The following is a 24,835-nucleotide window of genomic DNA, read 5'->3' as shown; positions in this document are numbered from 1 at the left end:
ACATTGCCAAATGTCCTGTACTCACCCCAACACGACAGCCTGCAGAGTCTTACTATGAAGGAGCCGTCAGTCTTTGTGTAGTGCAAAGACTTGGGAGTTGCTTAGGGCAGTGCTTCTCAAAATTGAGCGTTCATCAGACTCACCTGGAGGGCACGTGGCAGCATGCTGAGCCCCATCCCAGAGTCTGTGAATCAGTAGGTCCCTGGCTAGGCCCTGATCATTGGCATTTCCACATGATGTTGATGCTGCTCATCTGGTAGGGTAACCAACCATGTAAGTTTGCCTGGGACTGAGGGGGATTGCTGAACCTGGGGATTTGTAAAGAGAATATCAGAAAAGTCCCAGGCAAACTAGGATGAATTGGTTATCTTATTAAGTCCATGGACTACACTTGGAGAACCACTGTTTAAGGAGATAAGATCAAATGGGCTTGATGAGAAGAATTTAGATTTGAAGGGTAAGAAAAGGAGGAATCAAAGGTAACCCTCAAGTTTCTAGTCTGAGACAGTTGGTCCATGGTTATGCAGTGGGTCTCAAATTTTGCTGCCCATTGGAATCACCTGGAATCTTTTAAAATACTGATGTCGGGACCTTACCCCCAGATATTGTGGTGTAATTGGTATGGAATGTGACCCGGGAAGCAGGATTCAAAAAAAAAAACAAAACCTGGTGATTTTAATGTGCAGTAAAGTTTGGAAAGCACTGGGTTATGCTCTTCTCTTAGAAGGGAATCCAGGAGCATAGCAAGTGTGAGGGACAAATTAATTAGTTTTAGGTGTTGGCAAGCCATCCGTGGTTCTCAACCCTGGCTACGTCTCAGAATCCCCTAGGGAGCATTTTATACACATTGACACCTGGGTCCCACCCCAGAGATTCTGACTCCATTAGTATGAGTTGGGCCTGAGCATTGGTGGTTTAATATCTCCTCAGGTACATACAGTGGTATATTATTCAGCCTTAAAAAGGAAAGAAATTCTGACACATCCTACAACATGGATGAACCTTTAGGACATTATGCTAAGTGAAATAGGCCAGTCACAAAAAAGACAAATATTGTGTGTTTCTCCATATATTAGATACTTAGAGTAGTCAAATCCATAGAGACAGAAAGTAGAATGGTGGTTGCCAGGGGCTGGGGGAGACATGAAGTCTTCTTGTTTAATGGATACAAAGTTTCAGCTTTGCAAGATGAAAAGTGTTCTGGAGATTGGTTGCACACAATGTAAATGTAATTAACACTACTGAAGTGTACAGGTAAAAATGATTAAGATGGTCAATTTTATGTAGGTGTATTTCTACCACAATTAAAAATAAATATTTCAAAAAGGAAGTCATTAAAAATATCTTCTCAAGTGATTCTCAGTTGCATCCAGGGCTGTGGCCTGCTGATCTAATGGAATTATTGGCAAGCTGTGTGATTCTGTCATTTATCTCTTCACATAGCAACTGTGATAATCCTTAACCAATTATCAATAAGGAAATGGTATCTCTTCTAGGGATCTGCTTCTGACTCCTCCCGCTGCTCCTTTGGGGCAGGTCATCTTTAAACCTGGCTGATGTACACTGGGAAGTCCAGTAGTCTTTGTACCATGACCTTTATTGTTGCTTGAAGAGAATTCCCATATGGACTGAAGAAATTTTCAGCAGTTCATTTTTATCATAGAAATGTGGTGAACTGTGATACTGAGGAAGTTTTGTTCCCCCAAACGCTCTGCAAAAGGCATTCCACTTGTTCTTTTACTCCTGCACTCAGCATTACAGTTCCACCTCCTGTCTTTCTAAATCTGAGTCCTGGGAATTTGGCACTCTGCCTCACTCCCACCTGTCCAATGTAGGAAGAAATTAGCCCATGATTTGTAGCTGGAAACAGTCTTTTGCTTTGGACTCTGCCCTGTGAATAGGTTCTCCATTGGAGAGAAGCAGGAATGCCATGATATAGCCTACGTAGCACTTTACCCCAGTAACTCAGAGCCTAGATCATTACAAGCCCTGAATCGTAGGCTATTCACAGAGATTGTCATCTCACTGAATTCAGTTTCTTTGGTTATAGAGAATCATATTTTCAAACTTTGCTAATAACACCCATTCTTATTAAATGACCATAATGCCAATCATTTTGCATTTCCAGACAGAATGAAGCACACGGGCAGTTCTAAATATAGGACAGCATCAGGATTAGATATTTCATTTATCAGAAGTGTCTCTGGGCGGCTGAACAGAAGCCAAGCTCCTGACTTGCCTGTGAGAAAAAAGCAATAAGAAAGTACCACCTAGAAAAAGTGCCTGTGCAGGTTCAGGTGGCCTATACAGAATGGACCTTCCTATAGCTGCAACCTGGATTCTCCTATAGGTCTTCACGAGGTTTTGTATGAGGCCATTAGCCCAAGATTGCAGACTTTTCCAACAGGTAGAGCTCATTCTGACGGAGCTACAGTGGGAGGACTGTTTCTCAGTGAGTCACTTTCCAGATTGGACTTCCAAAGTGAACCCTAGGCTTCATAAAGAGCCTGAATCACAGAATGGGATATTTGCCTAAAATCAGGCATTGCAAAACACCCTAAAAAGACTTCATAGGTAGGCTGACATTTGGGCTTAGGAGGGTGACATTCAAGGCAAACGAAACAGCATGCGAAGAAGGTTCAGAAAACAGAAACTGGAGTGCTAAGGCTTGGAGCGCAGGGACTGTGCACGTGCAGGGACTGGGAATATGGGAGTAGGAGGGTAAGGGATTCACCAGGAAAAGCCTCGAAGGTAGAATGTGAAAAAATAGTCTCACTTGAAAATACATGAAAGAGGTTTTATATTTCCTACTATTCAAATAAATTATAATGAGGTTTTTTTGTTGTTTTTTGTTTTTGTTTTTTGTTTTTGCTTTTTAAACTGACATATTTAAAAATAATACTCCATGTTGGTAAGGGCTCATGTTAGCAGTTCTCACAGGCTGGTTATAAGAGTGTAAATTGGAAGAAACTTTCTGCATGGTAGTTTGACAGTGACATCAAAAGCTTTATACACACATATATGTATGTATATTTGTATATATGCGTGTGTGTGTATATACAATCTTTGTATACATATATGGTTATATGCACATACACATGTACTCTTTGGCTCATTATTTCTGCTCCATTTACTATATCCTAGTGAATAAGGCTATAAACAAAGATTTAGCAGAAATATTTATAACAGGAAAATATTATAAACCAAGTACACATCAACCAATAGGAATTCATTAAATCAATTCTAGTTTCTACATTCAGACTAATACTATGCAGTAATTAAAAGTACTGGTGTCCATCTTACAACACAGTGAGATTCCATCTCTACAAAAAATAAAAATTAGCCGGATATGCTGGCACATGCCTGTAGTCTCTGCACTGGGGAGGCTGAGGTGGGAGAATCAGCTTGAATCGAGGAGGCTGAGGCTTCAGTGGGTCACCATTGCACCACTGTACTCCAGCCTGGGCAACAGAGTGAGACACTGTCTTAAAAAAAGAAAAAAAAAATTACAAATTTTACCTTCTTTTCTCCAGACCCACTGAAGTGTATATATACTCTACTCTGGATCAGAACTCTCTTCAATGGTAACTTGGGGATGGAGGGAGGCCTCTCTCTCAAGGGCCATGGCCAAATCTACAAAGAAGGAAATCACAAGTTTGCTTTATAGGAGACTCCAGGTGATCTTAATCTTGATAAAATATCACTAATTAATAGTGCATTTGTGAGTACAGGAAGATGACCAGAAAGTATTGATCGAAATAAGAAAACAGTGTGATATTATTTTTGAAAATTATTTGTGCAAGGAAAAAGTATGGAAGAAAAGGCTCTTGAGAGAGGGGCCTCCCTCCATCCCCAGTGTCTTGCTCTGTTGCCCACGCTGGAGTGCAATGGCGCAATCATGGCCCACTGGGGGTAGTATTATAGGTGATATTTTTCTTCATTTTTCCTGTCTGAATATTCTACTTTTTCTATAATAAGTATGTATTAACTGTGTAATTTTTAGAAGAAAAAGTTTCTAAATAAGAATGGGCAAAAAGTAGGTTAAAATTAAAATATGCAAAGGAAATTATATTTGTTTCCTCTTATTTCCCACAAACAATTGAATTCTGTGATTTCAAAAAATGGCAAACATTAAGAGCAAACAAATATTTGTTAAAATGTTTATGCACTCTTATTTTTTGAGGATCTGGACGGTGTGGATATTTCGTATGTCCAAAGCATAAGAACCATTCAATAATTCTGAGCACTTTTACATAACATGTGATGATGGCAATTATTTCTTCTATCAGTGATTGACTTTAACCTTTTTTTAACCCAGTAGAATTGAATTTAATCATCTCCTGACAAAAGAATGCAATTTCAACTGACCCTTTTTTTGCACCTTGGTGAGTATTCGTTGTCAAAATCTATTTACTGCTTGTATTGTCCTAAAATATTTAGTGGAAATAGTTTCTAAACATATTTACTTCTTTCTTCTATAGTGCTGTATACTTGTGTAGCTATTCTGTTGTTGTTGTGTAATTGCGTCAACCAACTGAAAAGTTCCACTCCAACATGTTTAGTATCCACATATAGCTATTTCTATCACTTTTTAATGGAATGTTATCTTCAGATAAGTAAGTAAAGTAAAATGTTAAAGAACAGAGAATAGTTTCAGTGTCTTAATTTACAAACACAATGCATCTAATTTTTTAATAGCTATGCTTTCAATGTAACACTTGTCCCAGCAATGAGGTCTTGTGAAGAAGTTGGAGGCAAAATTCCCTCTTCTAAGTAAGCATCAGCTCTAAGCTAAAAGGCCAAATTCTCCATGCTCCTGCTGTCTTTAATAAGCTGAGAATAATTTGCATTAATCATAGAGAAGATGTTTCCAACAATTACTCTCTTTGATATGACTTTTCTACATCGAAAACAGGCCTGCCTTTGGTTACTGAGTACTAACTAAATTGCTTAGAATCTTCACTTCAAAGATTTATGCTGAATTTCTTCATGACAACAAACCTTCAGAATCTCACCTTTTTTTTTTTTTTCACAATTTTCCAACCCTGAGGTAATTTTCCAGTTAGATTTGCTGGTAGTGGTCCAGATGGTAAGCACTCATTTGTTCTCTGTTGAAAATCCCCTGCCTTGGAGAGGTGAGCCACAGCCCAGTGGGAACAGAAACTTGTCGTTCATCTGGAGCCCTCAGTTCATCCTCCGCATCCCAGGACTGGTCTCATTCAGAAAAATAGTTATTTTAACCTGCACCTGCCTTACATATTCTCTTTGAAACTAAACCAATATCCAAAATCAGAAGGGACCACTGAGGATCACTCTACCTTCTCCCCAGCCTTTGTATAGAATATCTTACTCACATCTTGCAAAATTCTAAACCGATCCACAGTTGCTGAGAGAGCCTTCCTCAATTAGGGGATTCTTCTCTCTGGAGAAGGAATCTTCTAAACTAAATTAGCTTGGGCAGAAAAGACCTCACTGCAATCAATCGTACATTTCTAAATGTAAGCTTGCCCTGACCTAAACCAAACCTCTTGAGTTGCCAATGGTCAAACTCCCAAGCAGGTTAGCTACATATCATCAGCTTGGAAATTTTCCCATTGATAGTTTGAACATAGACACTTACATAAATACTGCAGCCTATTTAAACACTTGGTTTTGCCTTCTGACTGAGCAATATAAGGAGAAATAATCATAAAAAGTGCACTGCCCTATAGGTTTTAGGAACTTCACGCAAAGTGCAAACCTTATCTACATACGTTCTTTTTTTTTTTTTTTTTTAAGACAGAGTTTCATTCTTGTCACCCAGGCTGGAGTGCAATGCTGCGATCTCGGCTCACTGCAACCTCCACCTCCTGGGTTCACGCAATTCTCCTGCCTCAGCCTCCCGAGTAGCTGGGATTACAGGTGCTCCCACCATGCCCAGCTAATTTTTTGTATTTTTAGTAGAGACAGTGTTTTGCCATATTGGCCAGGCTGGTCTTGAACTCCTGACCTCAGGTAATCCACCCACCTCGGCCTCCCAAAGTGCTGGGATTACAGGTGTGAGCCACCATGCCCGGCCGCATTCTTGATATTTTTTCTCACCCATTATAATCTGCATGAACGTATAAACATGTGTTTACATCCTCTAAAGCTCTGATGTGAACTCTAAAGTGTGAGAAGGCATCTCATGTGTTTGAGAAAATTATAACAACATGCAGAAATACTAGAGAAATTATATAGTAACAGTAATTTCTATAAACAATTCTTTACAGAAAATTTACTGTATATTTTCCTTAAATGACCAGATCTCCTAAATTCATTTTGGAATTTCATAACATTCATAAAATTCATAACATTCTATCTTCAGGTTCTATCTTCAGGTTGCATCATTTTTTAGGAACGTGTTGATTGTCAAAACACATAAACATGTTTATTTTCTGAATTAATTCCAACCCGTTGCTAATGTGATTTGGCATTTGGAAACTTCATCCCAGGAAGGATATTGCTTAGTCTATGTTCAGGCATGAAACTTTAACTACTTACATTTCTAGTCACTTTTTGCCAAATATTTTAGACAAGAAGTTCATATTTGCACTTATAATATTACAGGAATAATAGTTCAATTTCTCTAAGTCCTGGAATATATTTTCTGAAAAAAAAATTCTGATGAAAACGAGTTTGGCCAAGTCAGGTTATAAAAACATGTTAAATCTCTAAGGCAACAATTCCAATTAAAAAGAATCCAGGATGGAACTTGTCTAAAAGAATAAATCCCTGGAAGGGAAGTCTTCTTTTATTCACATGTAACATCAATGGAAATGCTATATCTGATATTATCCTTAAAAATCTTTGGTCTATTGGAGTTCAAACTTCTGAATAGCTATTTATCCTAGATACCAATTCCGGAAAACAAACAAACAAAATATGAATGTGGGTTGCTGGTTAAATAAAAGTCCGCATTAACCATTTATTATACCACAAAACAGCAAGTGTCCGATGGAGCTAGCTTTCTTCACATAGCTATCTCACAGAAAGAGAAAGAAATGTGCCCTTGCCTTAGAATAATAATCTTTACATTGAGACTGCGAATAGAAAATTTCCTGTTCAAAGTGTCATTTAGTAACTTGTGTGGGTGGAGACATTATCATATTCTTAGCTGTAGAACTTATGATCCATGTCCGTTTCATGCCTAATAATACAAAATGACCGGATTAATAGTTCATGTGAATAATGTTTAAGTAAGAGCAGTAACATGGTTTTTTCAATAACCATATAGGCTATTTTGGAGGTCAAACTAAAGGAAAGAAAGCCATTAAATATAAAACAAGTTCATGAAAAGATTATTATATTTTTTAAATGGAGAAAACTGAGAAGAAACCAAGCTAATTTCACTGTATGGTTATTATTTTTTATTATAGGCCCATCCCTGTCACTCCTGTCTACTGAAATAAGGCTTGGCGTAAATTTTAATGTCTCAAGGATAAAGTGTATAAGAGCAGCTAGAACATGTCACATGTGTATTTTTAGAGTCTGGGATTTGCTTGATTTACCATCCAGAGGCTGATGGGGGTTGGGGATTGTTTGTCTCTTTGACTTTTTATTTTGAAATAATTGTAAGGTCACACAGAGCTGTAAAAAATAACACAGAGAGAGACCATATACCCTTCACCCAATTTCTCTCAGTCGTAACATCTTATATAACTATAGCACGATATCACAACCAGGAAATCAACACTGATGTCATTCACAGGCCTTATTCAGATTTCACCAGTTATACATGTACTCATGTGTGCGTGTATTTGAGTCTATTCCATTTTATCACCATATAGATTTATGTGCCCATCACCACAGTCAAGATACAGAACAGTTACACCACCTCAAGGATCCCTAGTACACCCTTTTATAGCCACATCCACCTCCCTCCCTCCCTGCCTTCCTAACCACTGACAACCACTAATCTGTTTATCTCTATAATTTTGTCATTCAGTAATGTGATACAAATAGAATTATGCAGTACATAACCTTTTTTCACTCCGCGCAATTCCTTTCAGATCCATCCAAGTTGTTGCTCGTATCAGTGGTTCACTACTTTTTTTTGCTAGGTTCCATGGTACAGATGTACCACACTTGGTTTAACCCTTTACCAAATGAAGGACATTGGGTTGTTTCCAGTTTTATATTATTACAGATAAAGATGCTGTGGACATTTGTATAGGGTTTTTGTGTGAACATAAGTTGTAATTTCTCTGCGATAAATACTCAAGAGTTCCCTTGCTGAGTTGCATGATTAGCACCTGCTTAGTTTTGTAAGAAATTACCATATTCTTCCTAGGAGTGCCTATACCGTTCTTCATTCCCACCAGCAAGGTATGCGGGATCTTCACATCCTTTCTAGCATCTGGTGTTATCATTATTTTAATCTTTGCTATTCTGATCAGTGTGTAGTGATATCTCATTATGATTTTATTTGCATTTCTCCAGTGGCTAATGATGTTGAACCTCTTTTGATGTGTTTATTTGCCATCTGTGTATCTTCTTCACTGAAGTATTCTGTTCATCTCACTTGCCATTTGCTTATTTGATTGGTTTTTTTAATGTTGAGTTTTGAAAGCTCTTATTAAATTGTAAGTACAAGAGCTTTGTTGGATATGTGGTTTGCAAGTATTTTCTCTTACTCTATAGTTTACCTTTTCACTTCTTCACAAGGTCTTTCTCAGAGCAAAAGTTTTTAATTTTGACACGGTCCAATTTTCTAAATTCTCCTTTTATGGATCATGGTTTTTTTTTTGGCAATTCTAAAAATTATTCACCTAGCTCAAAATGCCAGATTTTCTCCTATGGTTTATATGAGTTTCATAGCTCTATAGTTTCACATTTTACATTTAAGTCTATGCTCAATTTTTAATTAATATTAATATAAGGTGTGAGGTTTGCTTGCAGTTCATTTTTTCTTTTTCTTTTTTTGGCTGTGGATCCAATTGTTCCAGCACCATTTATTGAAAAGACTGTTCTTCCTCCATTGAGTTGCATTTGGACCTCAAAAATCAGTAGGACATATTTTTGTTGGTCTATTTCTGGGTTCTCTATTCTGTTCCATTGATCTAGGTGTCTATTCCTCTGCCAAAAATCGCAGTCTCTTCTTTATGATAGCTATATAGTAAGCCTTCATATTGAATAGAGCTATTCCTTCACCTTTATTTTCCTTTTTCAAAATGTTTTAGCCATTCTAGGTCCTCTGCCCATCCATCTAGAGGCCAGTTTACATCTACAAAATTATCACTATCATTTTGAATTGCAATAAGGAGAAAACTAGTGCTTATATTTGGCCTCCAGAATCAAACAGTATTTTAATGCTTTAATTGAATTAACAATAAAATGATATTGTCCTTTTCATATATAGTTTTTGAAAGAAAAAATAAAACTATTTCTATAAGTGTCAGAGGCATGTGAACCAGAGCAACTCCATCTTGAATAGGAGCTGGGTAAAATGAGGCTGAAACCTACTGGGCTGCATTCCCAGATGGTCAAGACATTCTCAGTCACAGGATGAAATAGGAGGTCAGCACAAGATATAGGTCATACAGACCTTGCTGGTAAAACAGGTTGCAGTAAAGAAGCTGGCCAAAACCCACCAAAACCAAGATGGCCACGACAGTGACCGCTGGTTGTCCTCACTACTGCACTCCCATCAGTGCCATGACAGTTTACAAATGCCATGGCAACATCAGGAAGTTACCCTATATGGTCTAAAAGGGGAAGACATGAGTAATCCACCCCTTGTTTAGAATATCATCGAGAAATAACTGTAAAAATGGGCAACCAGCAGCCCTCGGGGCTGTTCTATGGAGTAGCCATTCTCTTATTCCTTTACTTTCCTGATAAACTTGCTTTCACTTTACCTTATGGACTCGCCCTGAATTCTTTCTTGTGTAAGGTTCAAGAACCCTCACTTGGGGTCCGGGTTGGGACCCCTTTCCTGTAACATAAGTAACTACCCACAAAATACAGTAGACACTCATTATATATACGCTTAACTTAGTGTGTTAACTTCAGATCTTAACCCCCAGAAAGATTCCACTTTGTTTTATTCAATCTTCCCAACAATTAACAAATCCATTAATAAATTATTGCTTACCAAAGTGTATTAGATAAGATGATGGAAGAAACCCTGCAGGAAAGAACTATTTCAGATGACCCTACTTGCCCCTCATGCCCATATAGATGTTTAACAGTTATCTTAACTTGGAATGATTGGAATGCTTGCTCATTTGCATGTAGAGTTTCATTTGTTTCCTTCTTTATCTAACTTGATAGTTCTCAAACGTTCTGTTAGGATTTGTCTGCACAAAACCATGTATGCTGTACTATATAGGTAATTTATGAAATTTTCCAGAATAATTTGATTATATGGATTGATAATTCCTGAGATTTAACTTTAAATTCAATCTCTAAGTAAGACATGTTGACCTCCCCACTTCCAAAATGATAGGATTGTTTTTGGTGTTGCTTTTGAGATAGGGTCTTGCTCTGTCACTCAGGCTGGATTGCAATGGCACCATTATAGCTCACTATAGACTTGAATTCCTGGGCTCAAGCAATCCTCCCGCCTCAGCTTCCTGAATAGCTGGGACTACAAGCATGCACCACCATGCCTGGCTAATTTCTTTTAATTTTTTTGTGGAGATGGGAGTCTCACTATATTGAGGAGGCTGGTCTTGAGCTCCCGGCCTCAAGCACTTCTCTCACCTCAGTCTCCCAAGTGCTGAGATGTACAGGCATGAGCCAGTGCACCTGGCAAAATTCATAGGGTTTTTAAGACTGGAAGACACTTAAACAAAATTGAGTTTAGGATTTCCCAAGTGTTTTCCTAGTATTGCACAAAATGTTAACCTGATTTGAATAAAAAATGCCTTCCATGGTTAAATAAATTTGGGAAATGCTAGACTAAACAACTTTAAAGAGTTTTGTTTTGTTCGTTTTATTTTCATGGAAGCATCTCTTGGACTTTCAGATGCGAGTGTCCATTGTAAATAAGAGAGGGATACAGAATGCAGTATCTTTCAAGTGTATTGTTCTCGGCATCTCTTTTTGATGGAGAATCCTGCTGATATGGAGTTCAGTTCAACACATTTTAGAAGTATTTATCTTTAACCCAAATCTGTATTTTGAAATACAGATTTCAAAACATTCAAAGAGTTATTACACCTCATGCCACCCAGCAAGCAAAGTAGGGACCATTTGTCATCTATTAATAAACTTAAAAGTCTGATACATCTTTGGCCAATGTTAAATAAATACATAACTTTCCCCCTTAACCAGTCATTTCTGCAGGCCCTGTGCTATCCTCAGACTGCCTTCCATATAAGCTATTTCTGTTGTGTTCAAGGGTGGCTCAGTTACTCAAAAGCTCAAGATGACTGCAACAGGGGTGCCTGTCATCCCACCACTGGCGATCTCCTGGTGGGCAGGAACACGCAGCTTACGGCTTCTTCTACCTGTGGGCTGAGCAGAGCCCAGAAATACTGCATCCTCAGTTACCTGGAGGTGGGTTGGCTCTTTGTTTATTTGCTGGGACATTATTTAATCAATGATGTAGATTTTTTCCAGGTACGCCTGGTGCTACTCAGACATTAAAGGAGACAACCTTCCTTTCTAAACAATGGAGACACTGGTGCAGTTGTCCCTCAGTATCCACGGGGCATTGATGCCAGGACCCTTTCCCCCAACACCGAAATCCATGGATGCTCAAGTCCCTGATCTAAAATGGCATAGTATTTACATGTAACCTACCTATATCCTCCCATGTACTTTAAATAATCTCTAGATTACTTGTAATACCTAAAATAATGTAAATGTTATGTAAATAATTATTATACTACATCTTAAAAATTTTGTTCTTTTTATTGTTATATTGCTATTTATCTTATTTTTATTTCATTAGGGACAGGGGTCTCACTCTGTTGCCCAGGCTGGAGTGCACCTCAGCCTCTGAAGCAGCTAAAAATACAGGCATGCACCACCACACCTGGCTAATTTTAATTTTGTCTTTTTAGAGACAGGGTCTCACTGTGTTGCCCAGGCTGGTCTCAAACTCCTGGCCTCAAGCAGTCTTCCCACCTCAGCCTCCTGAGTTGCTGGGATTACAGGCTAAGCCACTGGGCCTACCCTGTTATTGTTTTATTGTTGTTATTTTTTCCCAAATATTTTCAATCCTTGGTTGGTTGAATCCACAAATATGGAACTTGCAGATACAGAGAGCCAACTCTCATAGAATTCAAAGTCCAGGAAACCTTAACTAATCAAAAATAAGGAAGATTTGCTTAATTTCCATTTCCTCTTACCTTCAGAATGAGACATAAAAGTCTTTTTGGTTAGTCTTTGTAGGGAATTGCTATAAAATTTACTAGTCTACTTGGCTACCTTAGCCACTCCCATAGCGGAAACCTAATTGACTCATTTAATGAAGTTTAAAGATTCATCAGGGCCTGCTGCCATTATGCTGAGCATGAGTCCTCATTGCTCTGCCTTGAGATGGAAGAGGTGTAGAACTTTGAATTGATTGTACACCAACATAATACCACTTGGAAGTTATACTGTCTAAAAATCATAAATTCCCAATGTGAACATATTTTTATGCCTTTTCCCCTTAAAGACCAGTTTTATAAAAGGATAAGTGGCTTTTCAGGTTTCTTTTCCTCTCCATGTACTGGCAACAGAACAAGCATCCAAGGTCACCTGAGTATCGTCCCTACCGAAAACCCTGAGGTAATCACGTCCACCCCTTAAATGAGAGGATGTGCAGGAAGGAAGTTGGACATAAGCCTAATGTTAGTGCTCCAGGCTTTTCCATGTATTGTTCACTTAAAGCAAGTGTTTAAGTCTCTGGGAAATGCTTTGTATTCAAATTGGTTTCTAGTAAAAGGTGACTATTATAAATAAGTGGAGACAATAGTTGGGTGCATATAACTGTTCTAAGTTTGGGAAGTACTTGTGTAAGAAAGCAAATTCTCTACATGTGCAAGGAAATTACATGGTGGAAGTTCTGCCCAACTCTAGGCCAGGTGACTACTAAGTCCAGGTGCTCTGGACAAAGAAGTGGTTCTCAACTCTTTATTTTTTAGATAGGGTCTCACTCTGTCACCCAGGCTGGCATGCAGTAGCATGATCACAGCTCACTGCAGCCCCAACCTCCCAGGCTCGGGTGATCTTCCCACCTCAGCCTCCCAAGTAGCGGAGGCTACTCCACCTACTGGTGGAGTAGGCAAGCACCACTATGCCCTGTTAATTTTTGGTATTTTTATAGAGACCAGTCCTACTATGTTGCCCAAGCTGGTCTCCAACTCTTGGGCTAAAGTGATCCGCCTGCCTCAGCCTCCCAAATGCTGGAATTACAGGCATGAGCCACCGCCACTTTCCAATATGAGCACCACCCATCTTGTTCTCCCACTGGCATTTGCTTACTGTTGCCTGAGCCAACATACTCTGATGATAATTAGAAATTGGTGTTCTTATATCTCAAAGTTATACCACCAAACATAGAAGTAACTCCAACTGTGGAGGCTTCTTTTGTCTAGAGAATGACAGAAATCTTAGAAAGCTTAGAGCTGGAAAAGACCTCAAAATATTTCAGGCTGACAAAGTGTATTACAGAAGGGGCTACGTCCACTGGTCTAGACAAACATTCACGCAGCATGGAGGATGATTTTTTCCCATCTGTTATCTAAGAAAGAGCTACCAAGCAAAACATTTTGTTCAGAAGCTTCCAGTCAACATTGACCTATTAAATTATCCAAGATGGAACTCACATTTAGTGGCCACAACTAAGCATCCTCTGAAGCCAGCGTCATCAAAGATTATACTTCTAAAATGTTAACCAAAAAATGGTCCACAAGCCCTGAAGTTAAACATTTTCTCGAGTAATTTCCATAGTATTATTGGAAATTATTTGAAGACCATCACTTTTGATAGAATCACAAAGCTTCTACTGGTCACTGGGATGAGCCTACTCCTATGTAAAATTTGTTTAGATCCATTTTGCCTTAATTTTCAAAAGGCATTTTGGCTTTCTTCAACAATAAGGCCTATAGTGACCAATGATGCTAAGATACACTGATTATATGAATCTCTTGAAGGGTTGATTTGTTTTGACAGACTGTAGCTGAAATAATCATTAAAATCATCCTGCATTTAATAAATTTTACTGAACATCTACTATGTACCACACACTATTCTAGGTAATGGGGATACAGCAATAAACAAAACCAAGTCCTTGCCTCATTCAGTTTTTATTCTTATTATAGAGACAGACAATAAACCAACAACTGTATCATATAGCCTCAAGTAGTGATAAGGGCTTAGGAAATATATAAAGCAGGACAAAAAATAGAGAGTGGCAGAGGGCCATGGGGGTGAAAAGATGGTGGAATTTTAATAGGGTAGTCAGGGAAAGGCTCTTTGAAATGAAGGTGTTCAAACAGAAACCTGAAAGAAGGGAAGGAGCAAGAGATAAGACTAGCTGGAAGAACAACTTGAACTCTTCTGACTCTAAGTGCTTAAAAAATAGCAAGAAGCACGTGTAGCCAGAGTCAAGAGAGTGAAAAGCCAAGCAGACATAAAGGCAAAGAGGTGGCCCTGGCCAGATCACGTTGGGCCTTGTGAGCCGCGGTTAGGATATACAAACAACATGCACTGAGTGCCACCAGCTGAGCACCTATGCTGTTATAGGCAATTTCCAGCACAGAAGGTTATAATGATCAGCCCCCGCTTCCCAGAAGTTTTGCAAAAGAGCTCCTTCAGAGTCCTCTGAGTATTAGCCAGGAATGACTGCAGGCCACTGACAGTGCTTTGGAAATCCTTTTAGAGCCCCTTAGGAGTTTCAAGTATAGCTGCAAGTAGGTCCATTAAATTAAGCAAACTCGAAGGCCAGGCTTTGCTGTTGTAACCTTCAAAAATCCATCCTAAGCAGGCCGGGGACGGTGGCTCACACCTGTAATCCCAACATTTTGGGAGGCCAAAGCAGGCAGATCACTTGCGGCCAAGAGTTCAAGACCCAGCCTGGCCAACATGGTAAAAACCTGTCTCTAATAAAAATACAAAAAAATAGCTGGGTGTGGTGGTGCATGCCTGTAATCCCAGCTCCTCAGGAGACTGATGCACAAGAATCTCTTGAAGCCAGGAGACTGCAACACTGCGCTCCAGCCTCAGTGACAGAGTGAGACTCTGTCTCAAAAAAAAAAAAAAATCCTAAGCAAAACTAGTTCCACTTCACAAAGACCTTCTAAGAGGTCTATTTCTAATTTTTTATTTCTTCATATTAGTTGTGTACAGTTTAAAATAACTTCCAGATCCTCTGTCTCTTATATGACAGAAAATTAGTTTTGCATAAATTTGCATTTTTATTCCAAATGTATAGATTTATAAAATTTTAGTTCATAGTTTATTGTTGTACTTAGGCACCTATTGATAGGCATTTTGATGTCTTGTTATTTCCTCTGCTTTTTATTTTTAGCCTGTTTGGAAGACAAATATAGTAAGTACAGCTTGCCTTTAATTTAGCCCAACAATATGTAATTCCAATTTTTATTTTTAATTTTAATGATGGTGTTTTCCAGGGGGAACAAAAATGCTTCATCTGTGACTCTAGATTTCCATATGATCCGTATGCCCAACCCAACAGCCACACCATTGAGAATGTCATTGTAAGTTTTGAACCAGACAGAGAAAAGAAATGGTGGCAATCTGAAAATGGTATGATTTAAGTTCCTTTCCAGTTGCTTATTTCTTCAATATTTTAGTATGACATCCTCTTCCTTGTATGGTTTTAATAATGTCAAAGCAAAGTGCTATATTGGAATGGAACCGTATCCTCCAAGAATGTAGAGACCTATATAAGAATACAATTTATTTTCATTTTAACAAGAATACTTTCCTTTACAGGAAAATCAAAGTGTATTTTAAGCACATAACTCAGAATGTTTCACTCTTTCCATGTGGAAGAAAATATCTCTGCATCCTTTTGTTCTTTGTAAAAAAATAAGAAGAAGAAGAAGGTTTATGAAGTGTTGGTAAATTAAGCCTAATACAAAACACTGATGTAAACCGAATGAATAATGCCAGGCGAAGTCTGAGAGTTAGCGCCAAGTGCTTTTTCCTTCAACACATGAAGGGAAAGAGAAAAAGAACACTTTGCTTCTTACTGTAAGCCAAAGTAAAATCTCTGAATTGAAAGGATAGCTGGCTATGGACTGAAGTTCTTTCCTTCCTGGATGTATGCCTTTCTCTCTTTGTGAACAATTGTGATATTAAGCCTACATTGGCACTGACCATCCAGATTCCTAGATGCTCACTATAAATGTGGACCTGATCTTGTCCCACCCCCAGCCATGGGCCTCGTGTGCCCAAATGTATGTCCCTCCAGGTCGGACTTCCCTAATGCAGGCTTGTCTATTCTTGATAACCCTTCTTTAACACTAATCTGGAACCCTTCAGTTTTCCTTAACCCCCACAAGATGATTTCATTCACTACATTGCTATGTGTTGCACTTTGGACAATAATTCCTCTATTCTCTGCAAACTCCTGAATGTATTTCCTTTAGGAGATTTTAGACCATTAGAAGGGAGTGTGGGAATAATCATATAATATATAAGATAGTTTAGGGCAAGCATAATATGAGGTTGTTTTATTTATGTCATTCACTTGACCAATGATTGACTGTGTCTACTAAATGCCATTTCATTTTGGATTCTAGTTATTGATCTCCAGCTGGACTCTCCTTAATGAATGTGAGGTGTTTTTCCCACAGCCACCTGTCCTCCTGATGAATGGTGCCATTTTTGCTTAATGGCTGTTTTGATCCCCACATCTAACATTTGTTCCACATCTCCTCACAAAGGGAATGTCACTCCGTCCAAGCCAATGACATAGAGCAAGGATTCTCAACCAAGCACCTTAGAGAAAGGGACAGATCTCTTTCCTAGAAAGGGTTAGGACCCTTGACACTCAACCTGCAATGTGGCTGCCCACTCAGCAGCAAACACGTACCTAAGCTTTTCACCCTAGAACTCTAGGCTGAACCCCGATTCACTGTAGTCCAGTCACTGTCATCTGGAGCCATACTGTCCTGTGTGAGCACTTGAAATGTGTCTAATCCAAATTGAGACGGGCTGGAAGTGTAAAAACATCCCAGACTTCTAAGACACAGTTTTGGGAGAAAATGTATAATAAAGAATCACTGATTTTCTGGCAGGGTACAGTGGCTCACACCTGTAATCCCAGCGCTTTGGGAGGCCAAGATAGGTAGATCACTTGAACTCAGGAGTTTAAGACCAGCCTGGCCAACATGGCAAAACCCTGTCTCTACTAAAAATACAAAAATTAGCCAGGCATGGTGGAGCAAGCCTGTAGTCCCAGCTACTCAGGAGGCTGAGGCAGTAGAATCCCCTGACCTAGGAGGTAGAGGTTGCAGTGAGCCAAGATCCTGCCACTGCACTCCAGCCTGGGGGACAGAGCGAGACTCTGTCTTTAAAAAAATCACGAATTTTTAAAATATTAATTGTTTGTCAAAATAACTTTTAAATATGTTCGTTTAAGTATATTATTACAAACAAATTTACCTGTTTACCTTTTTTAATGTGGCCGCTAGAAAATTTGAAATTACATACATGTCTCATATTCTATTTCTGTTGGACAGTGCTGTTCTAGAGAGATCTGGGCTTCTTTTGTGTCCAGGTTAGGGCTGATACCCCACATCTGTGCTAGAGATGGATCATAACTAGCTCAGTGCAAAACCCTGGCCAGGGTACCTCTGCCACCACCTCAGCCACAGAGGAGCCCACAGGTCCCCACTCCAAGGGGAATATTCCAAGTTGTGTTATATGCCAGGTGACAATGGAATTCTAGTTCAAATGACTGTTAGCAGCTCTTGAAAGAAACGGGCGCATTAGTTTTTACCATCCTCTGGCTAGCTAGCGGATGTTTATGTGTAGTCAAGATTTCAGTACAAGGAAATGAACTCTCTCTTTCCACCAAGGGCAAATGTCCTGAAACTCCCTTGGTCGTATGTAATGCTGCCACATAGTGGCCATGTGTGTTGCCACTAAAACACAGATGTGGGCACAGTCAGGGTGAAACCTATCCTGCTCTGCACACCTCCTGGGCTTGGAGTGGCACGGGATACCACTCCAACAGACTGGGAAGAGTGATCATAAGCCTTGTGGCATCAAAAAGCTTTTATTACAGATAAGCCACAGTGGGGAATTAACATGATAAGCAGGAGTCTCTCAAAATCACTGATTTTCTTCTCTCTGGATTCTTCCTTAGGTCTTGATCATGTCAGCATCAGACTGGACTTAGAGGCATTATTTCGGTTCAGCCACCTTATCTTGACCTTTAAGGTATAGACGAATAGGCCTGCTGCCCCTCTTTTATCTATTCCCCAAATGCTCAGTGTTTATCTGGAATTTCACTGCCTTGCTTCCTTGCAGTGAACAAAAACAGAATAAGTTGAGACTTGGCCTTTGCCACCTGAGCTTTGACTCTTACATGAAGAAAAAAAAAACACTTTTTAAAAATCAATGACCATGACTATATGATTTTTTAAAAAATTAGAAGACACAGAGAAAAGGAAAACTCCTAGTACTGAGGTGATAGGAACCACAAGAACTATAAAGATAATTTATGGGAGTAAAAGGCAAGAACTGGAAATTATTTAGGTAAATACGGAAAGATTGTAATCAAGGGGAAAGAAAAATTAAGAGTCTTTACTAAGGTTAGTCAGATGCCAGAGAAAATCATTGTGCTATAGTGCTTCTTTAATCATTCAGGAAAATTCTAATTTTGATGTCAGACTTTATGCTCGTTTTGGTAAGAAAAAATGAATATGAAATTTAAAAAACGAAAAAAAAAAAAACACCAGTCTTTGTCTCCAAAGAACTCACAATCTAGTCACGGATGCAAATATATAAATATAATAGAAAATTATAATGCAAAGTAATAAGTACAGAATTAGTGGGATGATTGATTTAAAATGCTGGGGAATTTTAGAGGCTAAATCTGCTGTGGGGAACCAGGATAAACTTCATGGATAGGGTTTGAAGGATGTATAAGAGTTTGCCAGAGGAAAAGAATGCTTGGCAAAGAGAATCACAACAAATCGCTGTAAAATATTAACTACATTAGCTCTTCAATTTATATGCCATCTTTCTTCAATTAATAATTCACAAAGCCATAAACATCTTTACAATGTAATTAGATTATGAGGACAAAGTGTGTAATACTGGAACACTCATAAATACTGGTGTGCATATTGTGTAGTAGATTTTAAAAGATAGACCTGGCCAGGAACAGTGACTCGCACCTATAATCCCAGCATTTTGGGAGGCTGAGGTGGGCATTTGAGCCCAAGAGTTTGAGAACAGCCTGCCCAACACGGCAAAACTCTGGCTCTACAAAAAAATTATCTGGGCATGGTGGCATGCAACTGTAGTCCCAGCTACTCAGGAAGCTGAGGTGGGAGGATCACCTGGGCCTGGGAAGTTGAGGCTAAAGTGAGCCGAGATCATGCCACTGCACTCCAGCCTGGGCGACAGAGTGAGATCCTGTCTCAAAAACAAAACAACAAAAAGATACACCTAAAGGTTTTAAAAATGGAATTAGAAAATATAAATATTCAATCTGAAGTTGATAATAAAACCTGCCTTTGTGAAATGTACCAACTTTTACTCATTTTTCCTAGACTTTTCGGCCTGCTGCAATGTTAGTTGAACGTTCCACAGACTATGGACACACCTGGAAAGTGTTCAAATATTTTGCAAAAGACTGTGCCACTTCCTTTCCTAACATCACATCTGGCCAGGCCCAGGGAGTGGGAGACATTGTTTGTGACTCCAAATACTCGGATATTGAACCCTCAACAGGTGGAGAGGTAGCATTTCCTTCCTTGTATTTATTTTATATAAATTAAACTTTTAAAAAGTGTAATTAACTTAAATGAAAAACTTTCGATAGTGTTTAATGTAAGTTGGGCTGTTGCTTTTTTAAAAATGAAAGTGTCTAAATTGAAATGAGTCCCAAATAAATACTAAATATGGTTTTAGAAGCAATCCTGCACAAGAGTGCTCAGCTGAAGGTGGGCGTGGGATAAAACTTAAACGGGGCACCATGGTGCCAGGCACCCAGAAGAAGGAACACCCATTTCTAATGCTTGCAAAGGAGCCATGTAAGCTAGCAGCAGCCTGGCATTAGCTGTCTCATCCCCGTGCTCTGTAAACCACCACCCCAGGGGAATCTGCCAGGAACATCCCTCTGAGCAAAGCTGGTGCCTGGCAGAAGGCACCAGTGAGTGGGATTGAACAGGTACTATTTTATCAGGTAGAGCAGAAAGAGTTAGTGGCAGAAGGCAGCTCCAGAATTCACCACCAAATCCAAATTGATCATGGGTTGCCAAATTGTCCGTCACTCCATCCCAACCCAGTATAAGTGCTCTCTTTGCCTTTTCTGCCTGTATGAATCACTTGTACATAAAGAGCCGGAAATGACTGATTAATACCTTTCATTTATTTCTGCTCTTGGTACTTCTATTCATATGGTAACCCAAATGATAATCTGTATCCTATGCCAGCTGGGAAGCAATGGCTCGGCCCTCTTGTAAGATCAGGGTCTCTTCTGTAAGAGTGCATTTCATGGTCGGGTGTGATGGCTCACATCTGTAATTCCAGCACTTTAGGAGGCTGAGGCAGGAGGATCACTTGAGCCTGGGAGTTTGAAACCAGCCTGGGCAACATAGGGAGAACCCCACCTCTACAAAAATCTTTAAAAATTAGCTGGGCATGGTGGTGCATGCCTGTGGTCTCAGCTACTTGGGAGGCTGAAGTGGTAAGATTGCTTGGGCCTGGGAGGTTTAAAAAAAAAAAAAAAAAAAAAGAGTGTATTTGACAATTACGTTTTCGGGTAATATACTATAAATTCATTTATGTTTGTTTTACAGGTTGTTTTAAAAGTTTTGGATCCCAGTTTTGAAATTGAAAACCTTTATAGCCCCTACATCCAAGGTATGAATTCCTTTATATTTTTCATATCAGCTTTAAAAAAATTTCACGTTTGGCATATTCCTTGTAATTGCTTTTCTTTTTTTTTTTTTTCTTGAGATGGAGTCTTGCTCTGTCATCCAGGCTGGAGTGCAGTGGTGTGATCTCAGCTCTCTGCAACCTCCGCCTCCTGGGTTCAAGCAATTCTTGTGCCTTGGCCTCCCGAGTAACTGGGATTATAGGCATGCGCCACCATGCCCGGCTAATTTTTGTATTTTGTGTAGAGACGGGGTGTCGCCATGTTGCCCAGTCTGGTCTTGAACTCTTGAGCTCAAGGGATCCTCCTGCCTCGGCCACCCAAAGTGCTGGGATTACAGGCGCAAACCACCACACCGGGCCTGTAATCACTTTTCTATAGTATATTAAGTGTACATCAGTCAAGAAGAGTCCCTTGAACTGATGCACCTCAAATTCACTTTGATTCATTATTTTCCATTCTTTAGACCTTGTGACATTGACAAACCTGAGGATAAACTTTACCAAGCTCCACACCCTTGGGGATACTTTGCTTGGAAGGAGGCAAAATGATTCCCTTGATAAATACTACTATGCTCTGTACGAGATGATTGTTCGGGGAAGCTGCTTTTGCAATGGCCATGCGAGCGAATGTCGCCCTATGCAGAAGGTGCGGGGAGATGTTTTCAGCCCTCCTGGAATGGTGAGTTATTAATCCGAAAGAACAGTGGGCTGTCCTACCTGCCTGTCGCTGTCCCGGTGCTATATATAGATGAGACACTCCACATGGAGATCAACAAATCTAAGTGCCAGTTTTATGCTGAGATGGGTACCATTCAACCTATCCTGATAGGCCACCTAGGGCCCTCCAGTTCCTCCAGCCACAGGTGCTTGTAGATTCTGCAGCATATGGACATCATTGAACTAGTGAGCAGAATTTATACTTTAGGATTTCAAGATGCTTCATCTTGCCCTCTTTTCATGTATTTTGTAGAGCATGGAAATTTGGTGGGGAGGGATCATATTGGGTTGGTGCAAAAGTGCTGTTTTTGCCACCACTTTTAATTGCAAAAACCGAAATTACTGTTGCACCAACCTAATAATTTCACATGCATTCTCTCACAAAAATCTACTGAAGGACTTTTGTGTGCAAGACCCTGTAGTCAATGCTAAGGTGTTTCAGCAATATCTGATATTGTAAAATATTCAATCCTAGTAGCATTCTTACACTGGGAATCGCTGTGTCTTAATATGGCAGATCTCTCTCATCTGGGGGGACTAGGCTTAAAAGACATTGTAGTAGAGTTGTAGTTTTGTTTTTTTTGTTTTTTTTGTTTTTTTGAGACAGAGTCTTGCTCTGTCACCCAGGCTGGAGTGCAGTGGCCAATCTCGGCTCACTGCAATCTCCACCTCCCAGGTTCACGCCATTCTCCTGCCTCAGCCTCCTGAGTAGCTGGGACTACAGGCGCCCGCCACCATGTCCAGCTAATTTTTTTTATTTTTTAGTAGAGACAGGGTTTCACTGTGTTAGCCAGGATAGTCTCAATCTCCTGACCTTGTGATCTGCCCGCCTCAGCCTCCCAAAGTGCTGGGATTACAGGCATGAGCCACCGCACCCGGCCAAAGAGTTGTAGTTTTATGCAGAGCCCCAGGGAGTGTGTCTACTAAATAAATGTCAACTGTTTATTAGGCATAATCATACAAGCCTTAATGTTGAGCTAGTGTGCCTTCCCATTCAGCTACCTCTGTTTCACTGGAAACAGAGCTTCTCTCTCTGCATGTGAGCCATTTAGAGCATTTTTGGGAAAATCCAGAAGAATCACATGGCTTTCTTCAGCTTCGTTCCCTTTTCTAACTCCCTATTTTCTCTTATGCTCCTAAACAATCCCATATACTACTCCCCCCCAACTCCCCACAAACCCCCTAGCCATCCTGTCCCTCATTTTATTGAGAGCTGCAATGTGCTGCCCTGAAACTAGAACTCAGAAAAGCCAAAAAAAGTATTGTATTTTAGAAGTTCACTGAACTTTTAAAATTTTTATGAAGTTTAAAGCTAGTTAAGAAAATAATAGAAGATAGTCAAGGTTGGTATTGTAATTAACATATGGGAAACTAAGGATCAGAGAGGTACCAGGACCTGGTATTTCAGTTCCCATTTAAAGAACCCCAACGTCCCCAAGGACAAGCCCTCTTTCAACGCTCTATTTATTGCACAATGCAGGTTCACGGTCAGTGTGTGTGTCAGCACAATACAGATGGTCCGAACTGTGAGAGATGCAAGGACTTCTTCCAGGACGCTCCTTGGAGGCCAGCTGCAGACCTCCAGGACAACGCTTGCAGATGTGTGTGATACTCAGTTCCCTGCATAGACTGAGTGTGCCCTGCATTTCCTTATTTTGAGAAACACTTCGTTCACTTCTGTGGGGCTGCAGGCACCAAAGTGGGGAGGCTGTCCTCCCAGCTCCTATAGTGTGATATCCCGATGTTCCCAATTATCCCACATAGAAGAATCATCAACTTCTCCAACCCTCCCACCAAAAATTAAGTTTAATTTTAAAAATGAAACAGTAAGCATGTTGTGTGGCACCCTTCCAGTAGAGGGACAGAGCCATGTAATGGCAACATCAGTGGGGACAAGGCAACTCCAAGAATTTGGTGAACACTAGGCTTGGTTCAGAGATCTGTACTGTCATCCTGAATAGTCATATATTCCATGAACGTGAACTTAAACCCATCTGTAGGATAATAGGAGAAATGAGGCCCAGGAATGACTTTGACAGGCTATTGTATTGTTTTAAATAAAATATTCAGGCTAATAAGATTCTGGTTTTGTTTTGGCTAACATGTTTGCTGCCTCTGAATTTTAATGAACTTTCAAACAAATTTGTTATTCAATTTCTTTTCCCAGACTAGGAAAAACAGAATTTAAGAGAATGAAATGTCCCTAGAAGAGCTCTAATAAAAAAGCCTCATCCATGAGAATCACAGTATACAAGACCCGGGAAAATGCAGCCTGACCTTAGACTGTTTACAGGAAAAGGACCAAAAAGACAAACAGTGTAGACATTACCATAAAGACAAATTCCTCCAGACTGCCTTTCCCTCCAGGCCTCTGGCCTAGATTCAGATGAGATAAAATTGACTGCAGCCCTTGCAGCTCTCTGCTCCTGTGGAAAGAGGGGCCAGGCCGGTTGAGCTCTGCCGTCTTCTCTAGGAATCCCAGAACATGCAGAACATTTCATGTAAAAATTTCAGTTGCACAAAGCATAAGTCAGTAAAAGCATCCTTTAATGAACACCACAAATATTTCACTCTGGCTTTAGATCACCGAAATGATTTACTTTTGTTCACTTGATTTTTAAAAACTACATATTTAACGTAGCGGGAGCACATTTTATAGAAAGCGTAGGAGCAGAATCAGAGTGCTAGAATGATCCCCTGAGGGCACACGTTTTGGCCCTTTGTTTGCTTGGTGCATCTATACAAAGAACACGAAGTGGCAGGAGGACAAGGAGGACTAGCGGGTGCCCTGACCAGTGCGGGGGCGCTGGCTCTGCCACACGAGGCCTTAGTCTACCTCTCAGTCACTCTTTTCCTTTCAGCGTGCAGCTGTAACAGCCACTCCAGCCGCTGTCACTTTGACATGACTACGTACCTGGCAAGCGGTGGCCTCAGCGGGGGCGTGTGTGAAGACTGCCAGCACAACACTGAGGGGCAGCACTGCGACCACTGCAGGCCCCTCTTCTACAGGGACCCGCTCAAGACCATCTCAGATCCCTATGCGTGCATTCGTGAGTCCCCAGGCTCTGCCTGGATC

At 40.0% G+C, this 24,835-nt stretch overlaps 1 protein-coding gene across 1 annotated transcript in view; it reads left to right on the top strand.

Moving 5' to 3' along the window:
• LAMB4 (laminin subunit beta 4) overlaps positions 1–24,835 on the top strand; it is a 112,468-nt gene that overhangs the window by 5,244 nt on the left and 82,389 nt on the right. The window contains exons 3-11 of the mRNA XM_032753495.2: positions 4,319–4,385; positions 11,366–11,523; positions 15,591–15,726; positions 18,299–18,372; positions 19,713–19,901; positions 20,964–21,027; positions 21,507–21,721; positions 23,240–23,360; positions 24,621–24,809. Of these exons, the coding sequence (XP_032609386.1) occupies positions 4,352–4,385; positions 11,366–11,523; positions 15,591–15,726; positions 18,299–18,372; positions 19,713–19,901; positions 20,964–21,027; positions 21,507–21,721; positions 23,240–23,360; positions 24,621–24,809 (1,180 nt within the window). The 5' untranslated portion in view covers positions 4,319–4,351. The remainder of the gene's footprint in view (positions 1–4,318; positions 4,386–11,365; positions 11,524–15,590; positions 15,727–18,298; positions 18,373–19,712; positions 19,902–20,963; positions 21,028–21,506; positions 21,722–23,239; positions 23,361–24,620; positions 24,810–24,835) is intronic.

This window comes from Hylobates moloch, unplaced genomic scaffold, assembly GCF_009828535.3.
Source record: "Hylobates moloch isolate HMO894 unplaced genomic scaffold, HMol_V3 SCAFFOLD_1, whole genome shotgun sequence".
NCBI lineage: Eukaryota > Metazoa > Chordata > Mammalia > Primates > Hylobatidae > Hylobates > Hylobates moloch.
Note: the sequence above shows the minus strand (reverse complement) of the source record. Positions and strands in the feature narration are given on the sequence as shown.